Raw genomic sequence first — 21866 nt, 5'->3', positions numbered from 1 at the left:
TGAACGTTCTGGAACATTCAGGAAACCTTTCCACAAGGTGTTGCTTGCCTTGGCGTTTCCCAAGGCCTTCAGAGGTAAGGCAGGTACACGCGTGCACCACGCACCCAGGGTTCAGTGTCTGTTTTGTTTCCGTGGTTTCTTCCGTTCATCCGTTCAGCCCTGGGGCTTTAGAAGGCAGACGGTTCTGGACTGGAGGGTAACTGGTGTCCTTTAACGCTTTTTACAGCCAGATGGGAAGTTGGCCACACATACTCGCTCGCTGCTCGCTGTCTCTCTCTTTCACTCACACACACGGGCACGTACTCTGTCAAAGCTGTGTCTTCTTTTGCCATTTTGCCACAGCTGTTTGGCAGTGTAAACATTCTCATCAGACTACAGTTCTCTCTGCCTCCACACAATCATCCACCACAGATTTAACTGTGTGTGTGTGTGTGTGTGTGCAAAAGCCTGTTTTTGTTGTGTGATGAAGTGAAAAAGAGCACATGTGTGAGCACTTTGTGTCCATGTGATTGTTTGCATGTGTGCGTGTGTCTGTGTGTGAAAGAGAGAGCACTTATGTGTGCATGAGCGTGTGTACATGAGATAGAGAGCACATTTGTGTGTGTGTGTGTGTGTGTGTGAGCACAAGCCCTGTCTGGCCTACTGCAATGCCTCTGACCTTCACACACCAGCAGCTTGTGCAGTCTTGGGAGGACCCATCTTTGTGCAGGGTGGGACATCGTGTCACTGGGGTCCCCGCACCTGCGGGTTCGGGCTCTCTGTGTGTTTTAGGGGAGGAGGGTCCAGGGTGGTCCAGACACGGATTCTCGGAGGAGCGTGCAGGGGAGCAGGAGTCTGAGGACATGACCACACACCCACACGCGCGCACACACACCCCGAGACTCATGGCTCATGGGGTCTGAGTGTCCGTCAGCCTGCAGAAGTGTTAAAGTGTGTGTCCAGTCGGTAATGTGGACAGACAGCTCAATATGTTGCTTTAATTAGCAAGTCGCTGCCCACGAGGAGGAAGAAAACTCCCACAGAGAACACCAGACTTCACCGAATACTGCACCTTCTGCCCACACACACACACATACTCGTGCGCACACACATATACCCACACACATATCCACATGCTCACACACACACACACACGTCCACATGCTCGCACGCACACACACATACTCGTGCGCGCACACATATACCCACACACATATCCACATTCTCTCTCACACACACACACACACACACACACACACATACCCACACACGTCCACATGCTCGCACGCACGCACACACACACTAGCGCGCGCACACACATATACCCACACACATATCCACATGCTCACACACGCACACACACATAAATCCACATGCTCACATACACACACATACCCACACACATGCGCACGCACACACGCATCCACATGCTCACATACACGCACACACACACACATATATACCCACCCACACATGCACAAACACATGCACGCGTGCACACCCACACACGCACTCACGCACACGCATACCCACCCACACTTACTCACACACACATATACGCACACACATACCCACATGCTCACACAGAGACATGCATGCACATACACTCACCCATATACACACACACACACATATATATCACACACACACATATATATATGTGTGTGTGTGATATATATGTGTGTGTGTGTGTGTATATGGGTGAGTGTATGTGCATGCATATATATATATATATATATATCACACACACACACATATATCACACACACACACACACACACACATATATATATATATATATATATATATATATATATATATATATATATATATATATATATATCACACACACACACACATATACCCACATGAGATGAAAGACACTAGAGGATCTGAGAGAGACTGTGGGGAGCTGAGAGAGACCGTGGGGAGCTGAGAGAGACCGTGGGGAGCTGAGAGAGACCGTGGGGAGCTGAGAGAGACTGTGGGGTTCCCCTGATGTGTTTATGGTGGGCTGTCCTGTGCAGGCCCATGCAGGAATAACAGAGCTGCAGTGACGCCTTCTTTTCTTGTCTCGTCTCGTCTCGTTTCATTTCATCTCTTCTCTTCTTGTCTCTTTCTCTTTGCCTTTCTTTTCAGACTCTGCACCATTACATCCATCCCTTCATTTTGTTATGTACTCTGCACTGAGGGTCCACACGCCTGAAACACACACACACACACACACACACACACACAGAGAGAGAGAGAGAGAGAGAGAGAGAGAGAGAGAGAGAGAGAGATGTAATTTAAACACATCTGTTCAAATATGAACATCTCAGATGAGGCTGTGAATGGCTGGCTGTGTTACCCTGGAGTGGGTGACAGGTATTGTATCCCCAAAGTCCACACCAGATGGTTTTTATTAGAGCTGAGATGAAGAAGAGTGTTTGGCACTCTTCAGCCCTTTTCTTTAAAAAAAAACTCTCCCTCCCGCATTATGGTGTGTGTGTGTGTTGTAGTGGTTTTAATAACTGGAATGTATGTCGTGGCATTATTAGACACAATAACCATGAACACATTTGAGGGGGAAAACCCGACTAAAAGGACCAAAGGGTAAAGAATGTTGTGTTGTTGCTACACTGGCGGTGTACCAAGAACATGCATCATGGCGGTGTTTCCACGTGGATGGGATGGGACAGTTGTTGTTTCCAATAAACACCATACGTTTGTGCTGTACAGTGTTTAAACTCAGTGCTCTCTGCTGGGTTACGTGTGTGCTGTACAGTGTTTAAACTCAGTGCTCTCTGCTGGGTTACGTGTGTGCCCACCTGCTGGTCTGTCCTGTGTGTGAGTGTGTGTGAGTGTGGGTGTGAGTGTGGGTGTGAGTGTGGGTGTGAGTGTGGGTGTGTGGGTGGGTGTGTGGGTGGGTGTGTGGGTGGGTGGGTGGATGTGTGGGTGGGTGTTCATCAGCATGTGGAATATTTCTGCATCTCTCTCTCACACTTCTTTATTATTCTCTCCATCTATATATATAAACAGATGAATCAAATTCCAAATATTATATATAAATAATGCAATCCCAGGAGTGTGTGTGTGTGTGTGTGTGTGGGGTCATGGTAATAACTTCACCCTGACTCCTCTCACAGATATAGTCATGCAACTCTGAAACCTTCCTACCCATCTGAGATCAAACACTCCTTCATTAACACTGGCATTAATGCCCACGTGCACGCTCTGGACTGCTCACTGCAGATATCTGAGCATTCGTGGACGCTCTCTCTCTCACACACACACACACACACACACACACACACACACACACATACACACGCTCCCCGTAGAAACCGCGCTCATTTATGTTTTTGCCTACACCTTGCTCATCATCTGTCACGTGCGCTTCTCCCTGTACACTGTCGTCATCGTGGTGGCATTTGTTGTCGCTGCTGTTCCCATGGCTCGGCTCTCGCGAGCAGAATGTGTTCGCCTTCGACCGCTGGGCCCCGACTGCAAGCGAGGCTCCCCTGTAGAGGAGACGCTTGGAAGGGAGACGAGCCACGCGTCACGTTTCATAAACGTGACGTCATCATGAGCCACGTGTCATAGTCCAGGTTTAAACATGTCTTGGTTCCGCACTGTTTCGTCGCACTGTTTCGAGTTCACGGTATCCGATCACATCAAACCCCCCCCCCCCCCCCAAAAAAAAACAAAAAAAAAAAACCCCAAAAAACCTCAGATCCAGCCAGACTTGTATGTTGTAGAGGCTGTGCTCAGAATGGATCCCACACAGAGTAAAACCGTGTACCGCGTTATGGAACTGCAGAGACTGAGGGCCAGCAATCCGTGGGGCACCGAGGTCTTTATCCTGACTGAGAGGGGATAATTACAGGCCTAAATGGGGCTTGGTGTGTCAGACAGAAGTCTCTTATCCTGAGGATCGTTCTCATCGAGACAGAGTGCTTCTCTCCGAGGACCGCTCCTGAGAGATGCCGGCTAGTTGACACCTTACCACCTCAAATCAGTAGCCTGTACCGAGATCCGTTACTATAGAGACTGTCTCCCTCTCTTCAGTCCCCCCCCCAACCCCCCAAAGGCACTACCGAGGCCGACGCTCATATGTGCATCTTCTTTCATGCGATGTGTTTTGTTTTTTTTTTTGTTCCATTTTCTTCTTCTCTGATAACCACCAGAGGAAGGAGATAACCGTTTGTTCGAGGCTTGTCTCAGCCTTCTCGAAACGGAGAGCGACGCGCGACACATTACGATGAAAACTGTCAGAAATGAGGCACTTAACACCCCTGCCAGCTGTAAGGCTTTTGATCTTGTGTGCAATGGCTCTACCTAATAAAAATTCATTGACCATTTTAAAACTGCCACTCACTGCAGTATTTTCAATAAATTTATGTGTCTCTCTCTCCCTTAAGTGTCTTCATTAGTTTAGATGGTGAAACAATTAAGGCAAAATTCTGTCTGGATTATGAGTCAGAGAAGATAAATGCTGTTGTCTCTCCTTCCTGCACATGTAATTCTGTAAGGAAATGTTTTCCAAAATGCTAATGTGTTTTCACAGGCCAGGGTGGTAACGCTGGCCTTGGTTAGTAATTTACCGCATACCTTTTGAACAGGGGCTGGTGGATGTTCAAGCTTGGAAACGCTAAGAATTCGATTTTTGTCCGTTGGTTGTTAAGCCATCATGAAACGACACAATATTAACGCGCGAAAAAGCGCCTAGCTGCAGTTTACTCTTGCGCCGTTACGCTCGCGCAGTTGAGGGTAATCCATTCCAAGCCGTTTCGGTTGACGTCTGGACGGAGTTCATTACAAGTTCGTATATAGTTCGGAACGCACACGCGGTATCGGATGGAGCCAATATGATAGACCCAGTTTGTGAATAATTATTTCACTTCAGCTAACTGTGGCAAAAATTGCCAGCTGCCAGAATTTCTGTTACTGAGTCGTGGAGACCCGCTGATATGCCCCCGAGGGAAATGCTTCCTTCTCACCGCACAGGAGCCTTCAGAACTCTGGAGTCGACCCGCTCCTCCGCCCACCCACCGTTCGGGTGGTGCGGCTTGTGTTCCCGCCAGCGGCACGCACCGGGGCCAGGATGGCGTCTGGTGCCCAGGGACAGATGGGTAGCTCTGCCTTCCCTGCCGGACGAGCGCTTGAATGTTTAACTTCACAGCCCCCCCCCCCCCCATCATCACAGCTCCAGCCCCCCCCGAAGAGACGTCCCGTTGTTCGCTCCCACGTCTTCGTCCCGACTGCGTGTCTGCATCTGTTGGGTAAACACTCTCCATCAGCTGCCGCTCCGAGGCGGACGGCGCCTTCGGTCGTCGTAGTCGTCCCCCAGAAGCCCCAAGCCCCGTCTACCCGCCCCCACGCTCGCCGACTTGGAGTTTGGCGATTCCTGTTAGGTTTTAATTAATAGGGTTTAGGCTCTGCTGAGAATCCTTCTCCAGCAGATTTAAGTGCAGGTAGGTGTAAAGTGTAATCGCTAGAGAAAATAAATGCCAACACACGCGGGGAGAATGTGAACACAAGCTGGGCTCAGACGAGGAACCGCGCTGTTTGCTTGCTGATAAGGTTCCGGTCCGCTCTGCCGACCGCCCGAGTCCTGCTGTGTTTTTGTTCACGTTCTCTTTCGTTCAGTTTCAGCTGGGAAGGTGAACACATCGCACGGTTTCTTCCAGACAGAGTTGTTCTTTTCACCGGTTGTCATTGGACCGGGCACCGGTCCTCCTTCGCAGCCTGACGGAGGCCGAGGCTCGGAGCGTTTGGCCTGGTTGCCCGTTTGCGCTTTGCCAGGAGAACCAGACTGGACCGGTGGAGTCGTCACGCGTGACGTGGCGGGTGGATCCTTTTGTGCTGAGCCCAGTTCCAGCCAGTGGGAGGCAGCCTCGGTGTCCACGTGCGCCGGCTGTGTTCCTAGCTGGACTTCGTAGTGGATGGAATGGATCTCCCCTGTCTGCTGGGGACTGCCTTCTCATGAAATATCGCTAGCACAGCATGAAGAAGGTACGCTGTGTTTTTTTCCTCTTGGGATGAGGGACTGCATTCGTCTAGGGCTTACGTAGTCCCCTGCAGTGGTAACGTAATGGCGGCACTCGACGGTGACGCTCGCGCTCGCTCTCCAGAGGCCCCGGGGGTGGGGTGGAAGGAGAGGGTGGGGCTCTTGGGCCTGTCACCTCGACGACCCCTCCCTCCTCTCTGCAGAGACGCGGCAGGAAAGGCTTGGGTTTCCCGATGCCCGCCGCTGCCGGTCGGGTTCTCGGGACTGGGGTCGCCGGGCTGCGCGCCGCCGTGCTTGCTGTTTGCTCGGGCTTCAACTGCTTGCTTTACTCCACGTCATCTCCCCCTGTTCTCCATTATTGCTCACCCACGACGAGCCAATCGGGCGCGAGCTGCACGGACGGAACGGTCAGGCGGCGCGCGGAAGTGGCGCGAGGTTTCGCGGGCCCTGTTATCAGATCCTGTAGGTCTTTTAACGTTTGAGAGGCGCAGTCGTCGCTCTGTGACTGGACCAAGCGCGAGAGGTTCGCTAATAACCTTTTCTCCTGCGGCACCCCTGGGAGCTGTGCAGTCCTGGCTTATCCGGAGACAGCATGTCCTCTTTCCGAGTGTTTTGGAGGCCAGCGGGGAGGCTGCGCCGGCTCGATTAATTCCACTTTCATTCCCTTTCATTCCCTTTCATTCCCCTCTACTCTTCTTCACAGGGATACCGGGGTCTGGAGAGGTGGGTAGGAAGGTAATGGGTTTGAGCGAGATGGCGAGCAGGAACGCAGCCATCTGTCTCCACTTGCTTTCTCTCCTTCTCTCTTTCTCTCTCTCTGTCCCTCCACAGCCTCCTCCTCCTCCCCACTTCCCGATGAGCTTTAGATTCCCGAGACGGAGAGCCGTCTGAGAATGTTCCGGTCTGGCACAAACCGTGTGAGTCTTTTGTTCGGCCGGTGCGGCAAAACTCGACTAACGAGCTCATCGAGTCAGGCGGCGCATGTGGTGCATCTAGTCAGTGTGGACTACACCTGACACCTCAGCTTCTGTTCAACGGTACCGTGACCAAACGTGGCCCCCCTCCGCTTGTACGGTAGACGGACCGGCAACCCGTTCCTCTTCGTTGTGCGAGAATATCGAGTCCCGGCAAACCCGTCCTGGCTGCGCGTGAGCCGTCGCCACGGGGAGTCGGCGATTCGTGCGGACGGTGTGACCTCTGACCTGCCACGCTTGCCTCGCCTGGCGTTGGAGCCCGAACGAGCGATGGAGATGCGGCGCCGTGCCCTCTGCGGTCAGCAGGCTTCTCTAATTGGTCTCAGGACGTCTCGCATCCCTGCTTGTTTTCCGAATAGCGCAACCTTTGAGCGCCACTTCTGGAACGCCCCCGATCGCGCTCCCATCGTGCGGAGAACGTAAAACGCAAATGGCTCATGCATTAGAAGATACGCCAGTGCATTTTAAAGATAAACAAAGTTATACAGTATTGATTCTCCCAGTAAAACCTGGTCTTACGAGTACGTGTGCTGGAGTTTTGGTACTTGCGTTATTTACATAAACACCCTTCCTTACGTAAACACCCTCACGCAGATCGTCCGGGCAGCGTAGATTCGTGTCTTCCTCCTCTCGATGGGCACGAAAAGCAGAAGCCACTCGGGTCTTTGTCGACGGGCGTTTCATTAGCTGCCGTCTGTAAGAAAGATCTACAGTCCATTTAAATTGCGGTTTTCCGACGGCCCCTGCAGGCCGCTGCCGCCGCCTGCTCGCCCCTCTTCCGAGGCTGAGCCCCGCTACTCTTATTTTTTATTTTCTTTTATACCCCGTTAATGTGCCACAGGAAAAGAGCCGCGGGCGTGAGATGTGACGCCTGGGCTGCTCGGAGGATTGGAAGGACATGGACAGGCCTGAAATTGTACTCTGCACTGCAGAAGTCTATGTGTGTGATTACCCTCCATTACCGAAGACAAATGTGGGCTACAAAGCAGCGCGAATGGTGTGGAATTCTGCAGGAGGAGGAAGGGGGGGGTGGGGGGGAAGCCCAGCGCCAGCGTTTAGACGCGGGGCCGACGTCGAGGAGTGTTTCTCGCGCAGGCTGGAAAGGTCGAGGGTTCGCGAGAGCCGGCGGACACTCGTGAATATTAATGGCGATGCTGTGGGTAGGAGGGTATCGATAGGTCAGGGGTTATCTGCTGGGACTGTTCGGCTAAGGCTAACGCGATAAAGGATGAACGATTTGCCGGGTGTCGTCAATAATAAGCGAGTTTGCGTAAGAGACACAGGGGCCAGTGATGCAGAGTCCGTGGGAAATGTGTGTGTGTGTGTGTGTAATGCAATAACGTGAATTGACTGCCGTGTAGGGCCGTGTATCTGTTGTGTAGAGTGTGCACAGCCATTTCCGCTACTTGCCGTTAAGGAGGGCCGTCAGGGCCACTTTTCCTTTGTCATGAGGGCCCCCGGTTCGACCCGCGTTGATGGCTCCTCCTCCCTAAAGCGCAGCACACCAAGGGTGTGTGTTGCACCGCAGGAAGTGTGTGTTGCACCGCAGGAAGTGTGTGTTGCACCGCAGGAGGGGCTGCCGTCGGCCGGAGCACGCGGTTCTGGTCCTCCTCTGCTTCCGCTCTGCACTTCAGAGCTGTTTGTGCTTCCCGTCAGTTGGTGATCGATAATAACAGAATACAGGGGAAAGGAAATCAATGAATTGATCTCTCAGCAGAGAGCCTAATTCAATCAGCGGATATGTGGCTAATCGATGGGTGCTGAGGATCCTAATAAGGTTCTGGAGCGGAAAGGAAGCTGCTCCGGGGCCCTCATCCTTCAACCCACCCACCCTGCTGTGCACTGTGAGTTGCACTGAGTCCTCTCCTGTGTACAGTCTAGTTCCATTCAAGAAAACATTACTGTGATATGGAAGAAACAATTAAACACAAATACTAAAGAATTGAAATTGGAAAAATATACTCATCCCAGATATACATTTCACATGTGCTTCCAAATGCAACACATTTATGGAAACGGGAATCTAAGAATCGGAATGTTCCAGCTTCCTGGTACTGCTCAGAGAACTCTTGCCTTTTGTGACGGTAGCTTGTAGCTTTCCTGGCCATCATCTCTTGTGTGTCTCTCTTCCACAGGGTGCCGGGCATCACCATCGCCACGGACATCATCTGTGGCTTCCCCGGAGAGACAGACGCAGACTTCCAGGAGACCTTGGAGCTGGTGAAGAAGTACCGGTTCCCGAGCCTCTTCATCAACCAGTTCTACCCTCGACCTGGAACGCCCGCAGCCAAGATGGAGCAGGTCCCAGCTCAAGTGGTGAGTGCTACTGTGTGTGTGTGTGTGTGTGTGTGTGTGTGTGTGTGTTTGTGCTTGCTGCTGTCACTGACCTTTACTGATTGATGGTGAGAACAGGTCAGCCCTGGCAGGTTTGTACTCACAGACGTGTGCAGACATATAAAGGGCCGGGGCGGCGTGTTAGACCCAGGGGAGTTTCGCGCGGGCGCTGTTATCTTCTCTAAAATGATCTTGAACAGCGTCTGCTCCAGTTTAGGCACACCTCCCTGCGTTCTGGGCCTTTTTGAAGCAGTCTTTTTTCTACCCGTCACAAACGCCCACGCTTGCCATCGGGGTGTGAAGACGTGACCCGGCCGTGCCATCGGAACGGCTGAAAACACCTTTAAAAAGTCATGAGTTGTTTTGTTTTATTAAGTGGCTGGAAGATTAGGTCTTGTACAGACGTGCACCTTTATGGTGTCTCGCTGAGGTCATGATGATTATCTTTACTGACTCCCCTTTTCGGTCTTGCTTTGTCTGTTTCTTTTCTCTGCGTTCTTGCTCGCGTTCTCTTCACAAAGACGGGAAATTCAGCAAATTACCAAAAATAGATCTAGTTTCTGAGGTCATGAAGAATTTAAGATATTAAAGTAACATTAAAAGCTTCATGACAGTTTGCACATGAAGAGTGTCGTGAACCCCGTCAGACACTAATTGCTAATATTCCCTCACGTTTACAGTGATAGGGAGTTATTTATTTACCATGGTCATTTTTTAATCTGTTTTCTTGAACCGCGCTGCTAGTGATATATTATTACATGTTGCTGAAACTGTGGAAAATGCAGAAATTCACTAATGCAGAGAAACTCGCTCAAGGACTGAAACAAGATTTTCACTTTTTCATCAAGGAGTTAGACAGATTAGCAGTTTGTTTAATGAGGGTAAAGTGACTTTCTGCTGGATGTTAGTCAGATTTGTGCTTTGGGGTTTATGCTACAACAACAACAAAAGTTATAGATTTTCATTCATGATCTGAACAAGCAGTTGTGTAAATACCTTTGTATTCTACCAGTGATTATTCTTCATTATGTAATGTAGGCAGGTGTCTCCCAGATGTGACCAAGTTTGTTTCAGACTCAACTGAGATAGCAGCTCTGAAGAGTGGAGATCTGTTAGAGTGGAGATCTGTTAGAGTGGAGATCTGTTAGTACAATAGCACCTCGTATAGTGGAGATCTGTTAGTACGATAGCACCTCGTATAGTGGAGATCTGTTAGTACGATAGCACCTCGTATAGTGGAGATCTGTTAGTACGATAGCACCTCGTATAGTGGAGATCTGCTAGTACGATAGCACCTCGTATTGGAGATCTGTTAGTATGCTAGCACTTCGTATCGAAGATCTGTTAGGGTGGAGATCTGTTAGGGTGGAGATCTGTTAGTATGATAGCACCTCGTATAGTGGAGATTTGTTAGTACGATAGCACCTCGTATTGGAGATCTGTTCGGGTGGAGATCTGTTCGGGTGGAGATCTGTTAGTATGATAGCACCTCGTATAGTGGAGATCTGTTAGTACGTTAGCACCTCGTATAGGAGATCTGTTAGTACGATAGCACTTCGTATCGAAGATCTGTTAGAGTGGAGATCTGTTGAACAATAGCACCTCGTATAGTGGAGATCTGTTAGTATGATAGCACCTCAGATTGGAGATCTGTTTGGGTGGAGATCTGTTTGGGTGGAGATCTGTTCGGGTGGAGATCTGTTAGTATGATAGCACCTCATATTGGAGATCTGTTTGGGTGGAGATCTGTTAGTATGACAGCACCTCGTATAGTGGAGATCTGTTAGTACGATAGCACCTCATATTGAAGATCTGTTTGGGTGGAGATCTGTTTAGGGTGGAGATCTGTTAGGGTGGAGATCTGTTAAGGGTGGAGATCTGTTGAACAATAGCACCTCGTATTGGAGATCTGCTACTTTCGTACTCCCCTTTACCATTAGTTATTTAGATTCAGACATTTGGCTTCTCACCTTCAGATAAAAAGACAAAAGAAACTGTGAATTCACGCCTTTCAGTTGTATAGAATTCAGTAGCAGCGTAGAAATGCTCCCTGTACTCAGCCTCTGATTTTTAGAATAGTGCTGCCTTTTTGTGATTACTCCTCTATTTTAGATGACTATAAATATTGAGATAAATTAAGTATTTTAAAAGCTAAGCACCGGTTAGCAGGGAGCTAACCTGTAACAGAATAAGGGACATTGTGATTCGTTTTCTTGATGTGGTGAGATGGGGACCAGAAGCTGGGCCCGTTTCGAGTCACTGTCAGTGGGTGCTAATGCTATGGGCAGATGCGGCTAAATAAACATCTTATACGAGGCGTGGGCTGGTTGCTTTTTACCGTCTTTGTTATTTTCGTTTATTGTCTTAGTGACGTGAGGCTGTATTTTAAAGCAGGTGTAAGATAACCTTGCAGTTCACGTCGGGCGTTTCTTCAGCTCACACTATAGTTCACGCTTCAGCAATCGTATTTTTTAAAGTTCGTTCCCAGTGGTTTTTGTGTAGTGATTGCCAAGAGTTTGAGTCCTGAAAGTGGGCCGTTTGCTGTCCCAGGCGGCGACTACTTTGTGATGGTTTGGTTCCAGGTGTTGTGAATGTCTTGCCTCAGGCAGCATTGAGGGTTGTTGAATGTCTAGCAGTACCCAAATGCATACATTACCTCATTTTTGCCTTTATGTAATTCAGTTTAATTTAAGGCTTGTTTGGGTATTTAGGCATTGTTCCAATACTTTGTTCGGACAATGAAAATTAGCAAGATATACATTAAGCAGAATAGTTTAGTGTAATACCATTTTCAGATCATTTATCTGTAGGAAATTAGCTTTGAGCGATTGCGCCATCACTAAGTAGCTCTTTTTTATTGTATGTTCTTCAGTCGTGAAAATCTTCCCTTCAATTGCTATGAGAAGAAATCAAGTCCTGTATAATGTAACAAGTGCTCGCAGTGGTACAAATGCTGAAAAGAGCCTCAAATCGTCTCACTAGAATTTCAATGGTCACCAAACTCAGTGACACCATCAGATTTTGTAATCCAGTGTGCTTAAACGGCGCATTACTGTGAGCTATGGCAACGATTTTCGTTAGCTTTTGGCCTTCTCCGTGACGTTTTTAAACCGTCCAGCCGTGTTTCACGGCTCAGGTGCACGGGTGTTCTGCCTTTCGGTTCCACTTCGGTGTGCTGCGCTGCGCTGGGCGTCTTGCTTCCTCCGCCGGACTCTTGGGTGGAAGAAAAGGTGGCGGTATGAAATTCAACCCAGCCCTGTGGCTCCAGAAGCCCACGGAGCTTTCAGGAGCCTGGAGGCTTGGCAGTTCCGGCACACCCGCCCGTAAGCAGAGCGGCCGTAAGCGCGTTGCATTAATAACTGCTCCAGATGGCAGCAGCTGCCTGGCAGGGGCCTACGGGTGGGCCCTTTCGTGAGTGGGGGAACAGTGCCAGATCCGTGCACAAGCCTGGACCGGTGCTTTTGTATCTCAGCACGGTGAACCCACCTCATCAGCAGGAACCCTCCGTTCCTCTGTGATGAATAGCTCAGCGCTGGAACGGTAACGAATCACTTCGCTGTCGGAGAAGACGGTCGCTAGGTCGGGCCCAAGGAGATACGGCGTGCACGCGGAGGCTTATCTGAACCGGATGCTCCCCGAACGGGGTTGCCGTAATTGGTCTCGCATGCCGGAAGGGATTAGTGGAGATAAATTGGAATGATCTCCCGGAGCGTTGCTCCCGGGCTGTCGGGCAGGTGTCGATGCCGAGAGCCGGCCCGTCGTGAGCCGGGGGAAATCAGACAGTGGCTCGGGGAAAGACCTGAGCTGCAGACGAGGGCCAGAAGGCCATCTCAACGTCCGAACGCATCGCCGGAGCGAGGTCAGAAAGGAAAACTCACCGCGGGAACACAGATTAATCTTAAAACAGAGACAGATGGACGAGAGTTTGAGCAGCTGGGGAAGGTCAGGCGCAGGGAGAAGTAACATCTTTACCCACCACGGCCAGCGATTCCCTGAGGTGGCGGGTTTTTGGGAGAGGTGCAACCCGCTCCTTTCTTTTTTTCCACTCTGTGACTGGCCGACTCTCTCCTGCAAACAGCTGCCAGTCTGTCCTCGCTGAACTGATGCTCCTTCTTTCAGAGCATGAAATAGGTTGTCGCGATTGTCAGGATTTCCTGAGCCTTGCAATTCCCATTATTTTGCCAAAACCTTGATTTAAGCCTGCTTTTAAGCCCTCCGTTCGGAATGACATCCGAGAGCACCGTTATCTAACGGAACACAGCCGATTTGTTTGTTCTGGAATTCTTCACTTGCATAGAGAAGATTGCCCGTGCTGCTCCGAGCATAACGTTCCGGACGGAACGTTTACTGACTGAAGACGGCTTCCTTAGCTGTTTTGCAAAATGTTTTCCTTTCTAAGGAATTTTTCCTTTGAATTTCTTGACCATTCTGCATTATCCAGAAATCCGTGCTTTAAAATTAATTTCCCTCACTGCTGCTATTCAACCGTTCCGTCCGTTCTTCCGTATAGGGGTGATGTTGAGATACGTAGGTAGGGAATGTGTTGTCTTTCTCTTTTTCCCCTCTCACCTTCGTGCATTCTTAATCTAGTTTTTTGGAGTTTTATCTTTTCCACGTATGCTGCCTTTTGCGCCGCGTGTGGTTTTGTTCTGTGGTACGGCAGCAGAAGCTCTACTGGATGTATAGATGGTTACGTATGAGGGCGATTAGATTTGCAGGATATCTTTGCAGGCTCTCGCACTGGCTATTGAGCATAAGGGTCTATGATCGCATGTCAGATTTCATGCTAGCGGCATCCGGAATCGACTGTGCAGAATTCTTTCTCCGAGCGTGCGACTGGAAATATGGTTTTTTTTTTGTTTGTTTGGGTTTTTTTCAGCGCCTACTTTTATGTTCGGCGAGCCGGCCCGTGCAGATTCCCGCCAAGACCTTGCAGAATGATATTGTCATTTCCTAACAGGAGACGTGTAAGACCTTTTGAAAGGTGGTATGAAGGAGCACGTCTGCGCTGCAGTCATGGCTCCGACTCCGTCGTCGAAGCCTTGAACTCTCGGTCTCGGTCTCCTGTGCCCGCGTTAGGAATCAGGGCTCCTTATTTTTCAATTCACGTCTGTTCGTTTTTACATGATAATTACATCCTCCAGCTGTAGAAGAGTGCGTGTGCAAGCGCCACGCCAGCACACAATGGCCCATTCACTGCAGGGTACGCGGAGTAAAGTCTGCTCTTAGCATCAACGCTGCGCTGTAGAAATTCACTTGCATTTGGTCATAGAAGTTACTTCAGCTTGCTGGCCGATCGGAGTAAATTCTTCTGAAATTCTTCTTCTGAAAACCTTACACGAGTCATGTTCGATGCCCCTTTATTTTTTTTCTTAGCTGCTTTATCGCGACGGCTTCTCTTATGTGCTTGAGAAAGTTTGAAACCACAACGCAAAAAAAAAAAAGAATCACCTAACATTTATCCCTGCAGAACTCCAAGGTCTTTTTCTCTGGGTGGATAATTGACCTGATGCTGTCGTTCCCGCGACCAGCAGACAGCGCTTGACGGTGCTCGCCTGCACCCTGGGGAGGACGCCCTCTTCTGTGTAGTCCTCTTGCGCCGTGGCAACCCTCCAAGAGCATGGCGTAGTGCCACCATCTGAACCGGCAGCCAATGGTGATAGGTTTTAGGCAGCCCCATCAGAGGCCGCTGGTACAACCCCAGAGCGCCCAGCTGTGTCACACCGACATCTGCCACTCATTATAGGTGCACAAGGGCATGCGCTGCAGTCAAGAGCGTCATTACCTTCACCTGGTATTCATGTGTGCGCACATGTATGCGTGAGAAAGGCAGAGGGGGAGGAGGGAGGAAACCAACGCCATTTGCATATTCATAAGGTAGCGAATGGTAAATGTGATCACGTGACCGTAACAGCCACTATTGGTTTGCGTTTGCTGCTCTTGGCTTTTGTGATGGCCATCATTCTGGCCTTTGGGAGTTCATTGTTATTAAGCTGAGGCCATATCCCCTGTGCACCATGCGGGCATATTCAGTACCCTGATGTGGCATCGCATTCTTTTCGTGTGTGTGTGTGTGTGTGTGTGTGTGTGTGTGTGTGTGTGTGTGTGTGTGTGTGTGTGTGGAAGGAAGAGCAGACGGATATCGTAGGAGGTGTAGTTGCTGGGACTCGTGGAAACATATTTTGTAATTCTTTTCTGCTGTTGGCACCTCTCTGCTGACCTAAGTAGGCCCCGATCGCGCTGCGTGTCCTTTTGGATCTACTTGCCGTCTCATTCAGTTCTGTAGGATGCATCGCAAAAAGTGGCTGGTACACTTGAAAGCAGTAGAAAGTAAAAAGATTCATTTTAAAGTCGGTGTTTTGAAGCTGATGTGTTTTTGTGCAACATCTCCTGTACGTAACCTGGTCAGAAACCAAATTAAAAGCCCATTTTTTCAGCGTCTGTATTTATTTTTCCTTGGCGTAGTAAATGTTGAGGTTCGGGTTGTGTAAAGGAGTGCTCGGACCCCCCCGTGCCAGTCTTTGCCACATATATTCCTCACCGTTCTGGTGCTTTCAAAACTCCGAAAGTACTTGCAAAAGTTAGAGTGGCACCCTGTCCGGGCCTCGGGAATGCAAACTGAGTGGGATGTCCTGAAGGACCTCCTGGACAAGGTTTTCAGCTCGGATTCTTCCCCTGCCCGTTCGCTGCAGCGCAAGGCTTTGATTCCGGCAAGAAATGGGAGACGGCCCGGTCACTCTGCGGCAGGGAATGGAAGAGAAGGAGAAAGGGAAAGATCTCGTTACCGTGGCCTGGAAATTGATATTCCAGGGCACCTCTCTGCTGTGTGTGCCGTTCCAGCCGGCTTCGGGCCTGATGAGAACGGAGCTGCACCGTCTCTCACCCCGTGGAGAAGAATCTAAAGAAGCAGCTCTTATTTGGCTCGATGGGAGGATGTGTGTGCATTATTTCTTTTTCCCTCCTACCTTCATTTCTGCGAGAGTGGAGCAACCTCGGGGCCTTGGCCCGAACGTGCAGGAATATTGAGTTTCCGGAAGTCACGAGGTTCGCTTAGTTTGTTTGTTTATTTATTTATCTGTTTGTTTATTTATTTGTGTTTATCTACTCGCCAGAATAAATAAATGAGGCAGGAAGTGGTCACACTCTCATCAGACCTTAAACTGGCCAGCTGGCCTGCCGTAGATTCCTCTGTCACCTTTTACCTAATTGCGTGTGGGCAGCCTGGCTCCCATGCTCCGCATTCGACCTTTAATGCGCAGAAAGTAATATTTATCGGGCTGTTGCTGACCGTGCAGCTTCATGAATGCAGTCCGGTGAAGAGAGAACTCCGAACGCCTGCTGCCGTCTCAAAGAAACTTTCCTTTGAGAACTAATTTTCTAATGATCGCTCCTGATTAATAAAGCCTTTGTCTTAACCTGGAAAAGGTCATGTTTTCTGTTACATTTCTATGGCATTTAACTGACGCTTTTATCCAAAGCGACTTACAATTGTGACTGAGTACAACTTGAGCGATTGAGTGTTAAGGGTCTTGCTCAGGGGCCCAACAGTGGCAGCTTGGCAGTGGTGGGCCTTGAACCAGCAACCTTCTGATTACTAGTCGAGTACCTTTAAAATGAGAACAGCCCGGCGTTTGGCTCTCTGGGTTGGATCGCTCTCAAACAGAACCCGTGTCGGCGCTGGAGCAGCTACAGACCATCTCCTTAAGGTGTTCTCCACTGCCTAAAAGCCCCCGCACCACACCCAGAGCTCTAATTAGGCCATCCAGAAGTTTGTCTGCCTGCTCTCAGTACTTCCCGTAATGAAGTGCCTCTCTGTGTCGACTGAGGGCCAGTCCAGGTCTTTATGCCCTGGAGAAGCAGAGCGGCTTCGCTGTCGTGTGGGTGGATTTCCACATTTTCTGTCCCATAAGTATTTCCTCTGTTTTTTTTCTGCTTTTTTGAAATCCCATTTTTCTTTCCTTTTTTTGCTTTGCCAACCGCCTCGTTTCCTCATGTCTCTCATCCAGAGCCTTTTACTAAAGACGGGTTGTTTTTTTTTACCTGGTGCTCACTCCTGTACTAACGCATTTTCTTTCTTTCTTCTCCCCATGCAGAAAAAACAAAGAACCAAGCAGTTGTCCGCCTTGTTCCACTCGTACAACCCGTACGACCACAAGGTAAGAGCCGCAGCCGGGCCCCGGACGACGCCTCGTTAAAGCCTCTGCCTTTTCTTCTGTCGGGCATTCTGCTCTGGTAACCCTCGCCGGCAAGCGCAGACCTTACACTGGCCGCCGCGCCACCGACATTGTTGTGGATAATGGCTCTTTCATGCATTCTTCTTGTCGGGCCTGTCGCTGCAGTCTCAGAAGAGAAACGAGGAAACGAGGCTTCTAACCTTAGAGATGGAGATGGAGAGAGAGAGAGAGAGGGAGAGAGAGGGAGAGAGGGAGGGAACGCAGCGCCTCACTGTGTTCGGGCAGGTAGACAGGAAGCGGCGCGGGCCCCGTAGCTCTCATCTCTTAATGACATCATTAAAATTTCAATAGACAGTCCATCCCCCAGCCCCGTAAAAGCTGCCGTCGCTTCCCCTCCGAGCACGGCCGCGCTCTCCAGGAGCGCCCCGGCGACCGCCTTGCTCCCCTGCCTGAGGCGGAGCGGAATGGGCCGTAAACGTCGGGGGCATGGCGATCCGAGGCACCGTTTTCAAAATGACGGCATCGACGTCGCGTCTCGGGCGTGTGAGTGTGACGCTCTTTTATGGCTCCTTCCCAGCGTGGTCGGCTTGTACAGCCCGTTATCTGATGATCTGCTCCAGCGGCTGGATGGATGTGATTATTGTTAAAATGAGGATCAGATGTGCCCCCCCATCTGTTCAGACGTCTGTTGTGATTAGCAGTTCTGTACACCAACACGTTCTCCTCCTTTTGTTTTTGCTTTAACGGTTGAGTCGGAATAGCACACAGAGCCCTCAACGCCGCGCGCTCCCTCAGCGATGCACGAGCCCCTGGACGCCACACGGCCTCCAGCAATGCTGCGTGGTGTCGTTCTGTTCTTCGGTTTGCGCGTCGAGAAGTGCTGTCGCTCTGCTCCGCGTCCGGTTGCGTTAAGGACAGCCGTTAGCGCTCGGCTACCTCGGCGCCCCATCGGGACGGACAGGATCCCGAGCTCGCTGGTGGCCATTTTGGCTCTGGCACAGGTAAGAACGGTAATCCGTTCGTTAGGACGCCCCTGAGCACATGCGACACCCTGCAGCGACGAAGGCGCTCCTCTTCACGCGCGGTCATTAGCCACCAGCAGGCCCCCTCTCTCAGGCTGCCTGGGTGACGGTCATTAATGTGTGTGTGTGTGTGTGTTACATGAAAGGGCTGCAGTTTTACTGAGCATGAACTTCCTCCATCACATTATCGCGGTCTCTCTCCTGCTCTCTCTCTCTCTCTCTCTCTCTCTCTCTCTCTCTCTCTCTCTCTCTCTCTCACGTTAGCAAAGCGTCTCTCTGGAAGTGATCTCACACTGATCCCCCTCCTCCCCCCAACACACTCCCGGGCCTCCCACATGCGAGCGACAGAGAGGGGCGACATCGCGCACATGGCCCTCGGGTCGAGGGTGGGGTCCAGGTGGCTGACATGACTCTGAAGCGCTATGGCCAAGCTGGTTTGCTCACATGCATAGAAGTGCTGGTCTGGCACGGCACAGATCACTAGAAGTGTGTGAGTGTGTCCATCCAGAGAACACTGGAGAGAGCAAACCATTGTGACATTGGGTAGGGATGGGAGATGGCAGTTAAACGAAACAGCGCCTCCACTTGGGGGGGCAGTAAAGGACAGCGTGCATGTGTGTCGCTACGCTGATCACATCCACTCCTGCATGCAGCAGTTTATGGAAGTTCTGGAAAGTTCTTCACCTAGCTGCTAGTCTGTAATACATGTTAGGTTGGATATGAAAAGTGAATGAGTCAGTCCTCACCCTACTGTGGTGGTGGTGATGATGATGATGATGATGATGTTTATCATTATTATTATTTTTTAAGTATTTGAGGCTTTTGGTTTCTCTTTTTTGTTGTACTGCAGCAGTTCTGTGTTGGACTTGGCAGACATTCAGAAGAGAAAAGTGCTACACCAGATACATGGATATTTTCACTCTCACTCTCTCTCTCTCTCTCTCACACTTCTCCCTCTCTTTCTCACTTTCTCACCCCTCTCTCTCTCTCTCTCTTTCTCACTCTCTCTCTCCCTCTCTGTGTGTGTGTCTGTCTCTCTCGCTCCTTCAGTCAAGTCAAGATGGCTTTATTGGCATGACTGTGTGCAGTACAGTATCACTACTGGAAAACTGGAACAGGTTCAGGAAATTAAAGTAGTTTAACATATTCAACAAGTCTTTGAGTAGCTAAATTATTCAAATTAACACCAGTAATAATAATGATAACAATAATAATACAATGACTGCAACAATAATTATGACAGCAGACAGACGATTAAAACCTTAAGAAGAAATTATGTAGAAATGTGTGCATATTTGGCGAAGACGACATGTTTGGTGTGGGTGGGTTGTAATCACATGAGTGACACAGCAGCAGAAGAGCAGGGAGATTGTGAAGGACTCTCTCTGGCAGTGACACAGTTCTTGCTGGCCAGGGAACAGTAGCACTCTGATTTACTCCACCGTTTAGTTCCAGAGTGCTGATGCTCCAAGCAGCCTGAGGTGATTTAGTCTGAGATCTGGCGGCGACGCGGTACAGCTCACTGCTGGCCTGTGGTGAAGGCTGTTACAGGGCTGCTCAGATCCTGCAGACTGCTGGACTCTCCACAGTAGTGCCTCAAAATGCAGGGTTTGGTCTTTAAATGTGGGGGTTGGTCTTTAAAAGCAGGGTTTGGTCTTTAAATGTGGGGTTTGGTCTTTAAACGTGGGGTTTGGTTGTTTAAATGCAGGGTTTGGTCTTTAAATGCAGGGTTCGTCTGGGACTGGTCTTTAATGGGACTCATTAATCACTACTTTGATGGGTTTTTTCTTAAATTTGTTAAGTGTTAAAAGTGTCAGTAGTGCTGCACTGTTTTAACAAACCTGAGATGGACGTCATCATGCAGGACTTAAGCTCAGAAGGCCCACCCCTGACCACGCCCCTGACCACGCCCCCAACGACACCCCTGATTTTGACTTTATTACTTGCAAATCTGACTTTTTTAGAATTACGGCACAATATAGACAGATGCACTCTTTTTATTATTAGTATTTTTTTCTCTGAGTATTGGATGGTGCCGTTGCCATGTAACACAATTGATGTGAACTTGAGTGTGCATAGATTGTGTTCTTCTCTAAGAACAAATCCCAATTGAGAAAACGATGAGTGGGTTTTAAGAAGAAGTTTCTTCTTAGGAAGAGTTGGTGAATGACATCTTTAAATGTTGTGATTGTCTGAGACTGGTCTGTAAATGTAGTGTTTGTCTGTGACTGGTCTTTAAATATAGTGTTTGTCTGGCCTTTAAAATGTAGTGTTTGTCTGAGACTGGTCTTTGAATGTGTTTGTCTGTGACTGGTCTAATCGGCCTAATTATGTCCTGCATGCCTCTTCTCTCTCTCTCTGTCTGTCTGTTTTTCTCTTTCTCTGTCTTCCACTCCCCAAGTCTCTGTGTTGGGGAAGGACAGACAGGGAGGTTTGGGGAGGGTGTGTGGGTGGTAGTCTCTGTGCTGGGTGGGTGGCAGATTCTGTGAGTGTGATATAGTCATGCATCAGCAAACTTTCCCACAATGCTGTGCATGTCTGTGCTTTTGATTTTGTCAGATGGACGTTTGAGTGAGAGAAAATGATATAGCACTCTCTTCATGTGACACTTGTCGTGTGTGTGCGTGTGTGTGTGTGTGTGTGTGTGGGTGTGGGTGTGGGTGTGTGTGTGGGTGTGTTACTGCTTATAGCGTGGTGAAGGTTTTTCTCCCCATTCATCATTCATGGGTGTGTGTTCAGCTGTCTCCTGACAGTGAGCATGCACACACGCGCGCGTGCGCACACACACACACACGCACAGACAAACACACTGCTTTGGCACAGTCTGCTTGGCAATCTCAGTTTTTAGGCAGACTCTCTCTCTCTCTCTCTCTCTCTCTCTCTCTCTCTCTCTCTCTCTCTCTCTCTCTCTCTCTCTCTCTCTCTCTCACACACACACACACACACACACACACACACACACACACGTGCAGGAGTTGTGGGTTTCTATAGACATCACCTGCAGGGCTGTATGTGTTCAGCATAGACGTCTGAGATGGCCTTGTTTTCTGTCCTTTGAAGCATTTAATCCTACATTTAACTGACTCTTGTATGAGTGTGCGTGTGTACAGGGTAGACTGCTAGTCTCTTCTCTTCTCCCAAAATCCCCAAACAAGGGTGTGTGCGCCCCTTTTAAAATCTTCTTTAAATGACAGACTTTGTATCTGAAACTGATGAGAGAACGAGGAAAGAGAATCAACAGAACACGCACACGAACCCCAGCAAAGGCAACATTGCGCTTATCGGTGGGATGAATTCCGACCGGCGTCTCAAAGATGCAGGTGGACGTTGGTCGTTTAAATATCCCATTTGGAAAAGAGGTGTGCTTCTGGTGGGGGGGAGAGTGGTAATT

The 21866-nt window shown here is 49.6% G+C and overlaps 1 protein-coding gene across 5 annotated transcripts in view; it reads left to right on the top strand.

Annotated features, from left to right (window-relative positions):
- cdkal1 (CDK5 regulatory subunit associated protein 1-like 1) overlaps nucleotides 1-21866 on the top strand; it is a 205495-nt gene that overhangs the window by 139074 nt on the left and 44555 nt on the right. For all 5 annotated transcript variants that reach the window (XM_081695706.1, XM_035530938.2, XM_035530937.2 and 2 more), the window contains 2 exons: nucleotides 9081-9261; nucleotides 17373-17435. In XM_081695706.1, the coding sequence (XP_081551832.1) occupies nucleotides 9081-9261; nucleotides 17373-17435 (244 nt within the window). The remainder of the gene's footprint in view (nucleotides 1-9080; nucleotides 9262-17372; nucleotides 17436-21866) is intronic.

This window comes from Electrophorus electricus, chromosome 14, assembly GCF_041902795.1.
Source record: "Electrophorus electricus isolate QZ-2024a chromosome 14, ASM4190279v1, whole genome shotgun sequence".
NCBI lineage: Eukaryota > Metazoa > Chordata > Actinopteri > Gymnotiformes > Gymnotidae > Electrophorus > Electrophorus electricus.
This window is presented reverse-complemented; position numbering and strand designations above follow the sequence as displayed.